Here is a 5,796-nt window from a genome sequence, read left to right as displayed (position 1 = left end):
ACTGAACTTTTATATTATTATCATTTAAGATAAAAAATGAAGACAAAAGCCATACAACTGTGACAGGTGGAGTGAGAGACAGGCGTGTGTGTGTGTGTGTGTGTGTGTGTGTGTGTGTGTGTACACGTGTGTGTTCATGTTTCTGTGCCTTACTGAAGCACTTTGCACTTGTATGTTGTCTAATGTGTGAGATTTTTGTGTGCCAAATAATCAGTTCCAGAATGTGTTAATTATTAGTAGTAGTAGTATTATTAGTAGTATTTTGTTGGTTTTTATACATTTATAAAAGTTCTGTAATTATAAAATCAATAAAACAGGCTTCATCTGTTGCTCCTTTTCTCTCCAGTTTATTAAAGTTCAGTGTAAAAAGTCTGTTTCTAAATAAAGCTTATAAAAGTCTTGTGTTTTAAGTTTCTGTTAAACAGGATGACGAGTGGAATGTTTCTGTAACTTAATAAAAAAAAGACAAATAAATAATAATGAGTAATTAATATACGAGTGAGAAAAATAAATAGTAATCTAAAAGAAGTAAACAGTGAGGGAAAGTGTGTGTGTGTGTGTGTGTGTGTGTGTGTGTGTGTGTGTGTGTGTGTGTGTGTGTGTGTGTGTGTGTGTGTTACAGAGATTCTGACTGTGGTGATGAAACTCCTCCCACAGAAACATTTAAATACACTTTGAAGTAAATGTACAGAAAACAACTCGTGTTTAAAAAATCTGACTTCACATCGAATCAATTGGTCTGATGAATCATGATTCAAACTGATTCACAGATGGTCAAAATATTCATAATAAATTATTATCACTGATAATTATATATTAAATTATTAGTTATTGTTGTTAACCTACTACACACACACACACACACACACACACACACACACCATTAATGTTAAAACAGGGCAGGAAACAAACGCTGCCTCTGTGTTTCTCTTCATGAAGCTCGAGGCACAGTGAAGATCTTCTCTCTGTTCTCCTCGTACTGATGGAGCATCTTTTGAAGATCATGATCAGCCGGGATCACCTACACACACACACACACACACACACACGCGCGCGCATCTTAAATATTAGATTCCTGTAGATTGAATATTCTACACATGATAAATGATGTAAATCTTTTTAGATAAAGTCTCATTTGTTTTTATACAAAAACTGCAGGACATCAACTGTAATATCTGTAACATTTAAATGATTTATTTAAATAATAAACAATTAATAATAATGATGATGATGATGATGATGATGATGAATGTAATGAGAGAATTTACCAGCACAGGAGCAGGAACATTATATGAAGTTTGATTTATCAGCCAGTCCTCATACAGACCATGGAGAGCCTCCAGGTACTCCTATACACACACACACACACACACACACACACACACACACACACACACACCATCAGTACAGAGGAATGAACTGATGATAAACACACAGCAGATGTAGTTTCTCAGTCGTACCAGAGGAATGACTTTTTCTTCTTTTCTGCATCTCTGCTTCAGACGATCAAAACATATCTGAGGAGACGTCTGGAGGTAAACTGGAGAACACAGAACACACAGTCAGCCTGAGATGTTTGTTCATATAAATGTGTACGTGTAAATTTCTGACTGGTCCAAAAATCCATTATTATTTCTGTTAAATCTGAGAGTTTTGATGTGATTCATGACTCATGAAGCTCCAGAAACTCACAGAGCTGTAAGTAACACTAATCATGCTAATCATGCTAACAATGACACGCTACTGCTCCTTTATCATCACACTGTCACCTCTCTGTGTGTAGTCGTCATCATCATTGTCATCATCATCATCATCACATTCACTCAGGTGTAAATCATTAATTACAGATTAAAACATTTACACACTGACTCACCAATCAGATCCACAGGAATGGAGATGTTACTGATGATCCACTCGAACCACTCGCTCAGGACGGCGTAGTCCACCTCAGGCATCTTCCCACTATTCACACACACACACACACACACATACACACACACAACACACACACATACACACACACACACACATCGATGACACAGACAACACACACACACACACATCGATGACACAGACAACACACACACACACACACATCAATGACACACACACACCCAACACACACACAAAGAAACAACACACACACACACACACACTAGTATCAATACTGTAAGTGACTATAATGATCAATGTTTATGAACCTAAAACATTTCTGTACTTATGAAGTGTTTCTAAAGACTTTATTCACCTTTTATAAAGATTTTCAACAAATATGTATTTAGCGCTGTACAGAGATCTCTCCATCATCCTGACTGGTGCTGTCTGAGAGGGGACAGGGAGAAATACACATTAACTATCATCAACACACACACACTACTCACACCACACTACACACACACACACACACACACACACACACACACACACACACACACACACACTACACACTATACACACACACACCACACACTATACACACAAACACACTATACACACAAACACTATACAACACACAAACACACACTCACTACACACAACAGACACACTACACACACACAAACACACTACACACACACACACTACACAACACTCACACACTCACTACACACTACACAACACACACTACACAACACACACACTACACACACACACTACACACAACAGACACACACACAATGGGAAGCGTACAATCTTAGACAAGTGATGATCCAGAACTGTGAGCTGAATGTACGTCTGCAGCGTGAGACCCCACCGAGACGGGTCATCATACATCAGAGCCTGCAGGAGAACAAACAAAACCATCTTACAGTGACATCATCACCACCATCATCATCACCACCATCATCATCATCACCATCATCATCAATAAATTCTTGATATCTCACCAGTGGATTTTGTCCTCGAACGTTTCTCCATTTGGAAACTGGCTCAGTCAGAACCTGGGAAAGTTCATCAGAGTTCAGGAGTCACATTTACACGTAACATATCAACTACCCCAACACCTGTCACACCCCGACCCCTCACCTGCCCCTCTCTCACACCCAACCCCTTACCTGCCCCTCTCTCACACCCCAACCCCTCACCTGCCCCTCTCTCACACCCGACCCCTCACTTGCCCCTCTCTCACACCCGACCCCTCACCTGCCCCTCTCTCATACCCGACCCCTCACCTACCCCTCTGTCACACCCCGAGTCTGTATGGTTCAGTCCCGCGTTCCTGCTGCTTAGTCACAGGAGGTGTGTGAGAACTTTAGGAGAACAAGCTTTCCCGGCTGCTCTGACTCACTGACTAGCAGCACACACCCAGGTGAAGTGAGGCAGGTGAGTCAGGCTGAGATATTTACACATGACTGAGTGACAGTGTTTATTACCTCAATGTTGCTGGTTTTGCTGAAATACTCCAGACACGTCGTCTTTCCACTCGCAATGTTCCCTTCTATGCAAATCTACAACAAAACACAACGTTTCAGCTTCTTCTCAATTCAGAAAAAAAATAATCAACGTGCAGTGAAACATTTTCCTAAACACACTGCAGCTGATGTGAGTGAACTCTGAGACGGTGTTAATATCAGCAGCAGCTCGATATACACGAAGAACAGATCCTGGGGCATTTGGGAGTCACAACACTAACGTAAGAGAATTTCCTTTCTGTAATCTGATAATACATGCAAATATATGCAAATGAGATGCCTGTGGAGATGTAGACAGGTAGAGTGGTGAGATTTGTTCACATCTGAGTGGAAACCTGTCAAACTGCCTCAGGTTTAAGTCCTGAATTACACACGTGTGAGAAGTCACATGAACTCACCACTGGTTTCCTGTCCTCACCATCACGGACCAGTTTTCCTTGAGAAGAAGACAACATAATGAAACAAGCTGAACTCAGATCAGCTGCAGATCTACAGCAGAAGTGAGAGGAATCGAGGAGAGAACAAAAAACCTTCAAACCAGGGAGAAAAGAAAAACTAGTGAATAAGAAAACAGAGAGAAGGAAGAGAGAGAGAGAGAGAGAGAGAGAGAGAGAGAGAGAGAGAGAGAGAGAGAGAGAAAGAGAGAGAGAGAAAGAAAGAAAGAGAGAGAGAGAGAGAGAGAGAGAGAGAGAGAGAGAGAGAGAGAGAGAGAGAGAGAGAAAGTGTTCATGACAGCACAAAGAGCATGAAGAAACCAGTTTAATCTGCAAAGCCTCATATAATAATAGTAATATAATAATAACAACAATAATACCAATAATAATAATAATAATAATAATAATAATAATAATAATAATAATAATAGTAATAATAATAATAATAGTAAACTATACTTACGGCTGTTTAACCCTCGGCTCAGGCTGTGATTTCTCCCCACAGGTTTACAGTTTAATAACGTATTGGACACATTGGACACATTGGACACATTGGACACATTAAACACAGCTCTACTTTGGGACACATTGGACACATTAAACACAGCTCTACTTTGGGACACATTGGACACATTAAACACAGCTCTACTTTGGGACACCATTGGACACAAAGTCGCCCCGAATCTTCTCCACAATCCGGTCATCTTTCTCCATCACAGCAAACTGCAACAAACACCACGCTTCCGGGTTCAGCGTTGTGTAACAACGTCACACGTCAACACCACGCGCATTTAAACGTCATACGTCCGCGACAGCAAATGAACACAGCAGAACAGGAGCTGTATTAACATTAACACTGTATTATTAACACTATATTATTAACACTGTATTATTAACACTGTATTATTAACACTGTGTTATTAACACTATATTATTAACACTGTATTATTAACACTATATTATTAACACTGTATTATTAACACTATATTATTAACACTGTATTATTAACACTGTATTATTAACACTGTATTATTAACACTATATTATTAACACTGTATTATTAACACTATATTATTAACACTATATTATTAACACTATATTATTAACACTGTATTATTAACACTATATTATTAACACTGTATTATTAACACTATATTATACACTAATAGTTACATTAACACTATATTATTAACACTGTATTATTAACACTATATTATTAACACTGTATTATTAACACTGTATTATTAACACTATATTATATTATACTTTTATAGAAACTATAAGTTTCAGATTATCCCAATTTAAATATGATTACATTTGCACACTTTCTCTTACTGAATGATTTAATAATCTGACTTTGGTATAAAGTTTTATGGTTTTGAGGTTTAAAATGTAAAATGTTTCAGTTTGTGAATCTAAAGCTTAATGAATGTCTAACACACATCTAATGTCATGTGACACAGCATGAGGTCACAGGTTATAACATCAGGTTTACAACACAATGATGGACTTATCTCATCTACAGCAACTGTTTCATTTGTCTGTGGACAATTTGATTCAATTTAATTTGTATAACACTTTTAACAATTTCCCATCGTCTCAAAGCAGCTGTACAGAAGTGAGGAAACAGAAGAGAGAGAGAAAAAGAAATAAATATAGAAAAAGAAGAAGAAGAAGAAATATGGATAAAAAATAAATAAATTAATATATACAATTAAAGTTTAAAATTAAGTTAAATTTAAAAAAGATTAACTTAAAATATAAAATACTATATATTTATCCCTGTCCCTACTGAGCAGGCCTGAGGCAACGGCAGGAAAAACTCCCTGAGATGATATGAGGAACCTTGAGAGGAACCAGACTCAGAAGTGAACCTCATCCCCATCTGGGTGACACTCTACAGTAAATAGTGTAAATGTAAATAATGTCATTTCTACGACAGTTTATAACAG

The 5,796-nt window shown here is 37.8% G+C and overlaps 1 protein-coding gene across 6 annotated transcripts; it reads right to left on the bottom strand.

Annotated features, from left to right (window-relative positions):
• Nucleotides 1-331: 331 nt before the first annotated feature.
• On the bottom strand, nt 332-4,627 carry tk2 (thymidine kinase 2). 6 transcript variants are annotated; one of them, XM_047821879.1, is made up of 11 exons: nt 4,468-4,612; nt 4,308-4,404; nt 3,809-3,846; nt 3,372-3,446; nt 2,886-2,939; nt 2,689-2,778; nt 2,249-2,322; nt 1,874-1,962; nt 1,461-1,540; nt 1,269-1,349; nt 332-1,021 (listed from the first exon to the last, which is right to left on the bottom strand). In XM_047821879.1, exons 1-11 carry the CDS (start codon nt 4,546-4,548, stop codon nt 932-934), a joined length of 849 nt encoding a protein of 282 aa, XP_047677835.1. In that variant the 5' UTR covers nt 4,549-4,612; the 3' UTR covers nt 332-931. The 6 variants fall into 6 exon arrangements, with proteins under 6 accessions (XP_047677835.1, XP_027015973.2, XP_027015972.2 ...); XM_027160172.2 differs by having other exon boundaries at nt 4,308-4,467; nt 4,504-4,563; XM_027160171.2 differs by having other exon boundaries at nt 4,308-4,627.
• Nucleotides 4,628-5,796: the final 1,169 nt, after the last annotated feature.

The sequence above is a fragment of the Tachysurus fulvidraco genome, chromosome 1 (assembly GCF_022655615.1).
Source record: "Tachysurus fulvidraco isolate hzauxx_2018 chromosome 1, HZAU_PFXX_2.0, whole genome shotgun sequence".
Lineage (NCBI taxonomy): Eukaryota > Metazoa > Chordata > Actinopteri > Siluriformes > Bagridae > Tachysurus > Tachysurus fulvidraco.
Note: the sequence above shows the minus strand (reverse complement) of the source record. Positions and strands in the feature narration are given on the sequence as shown.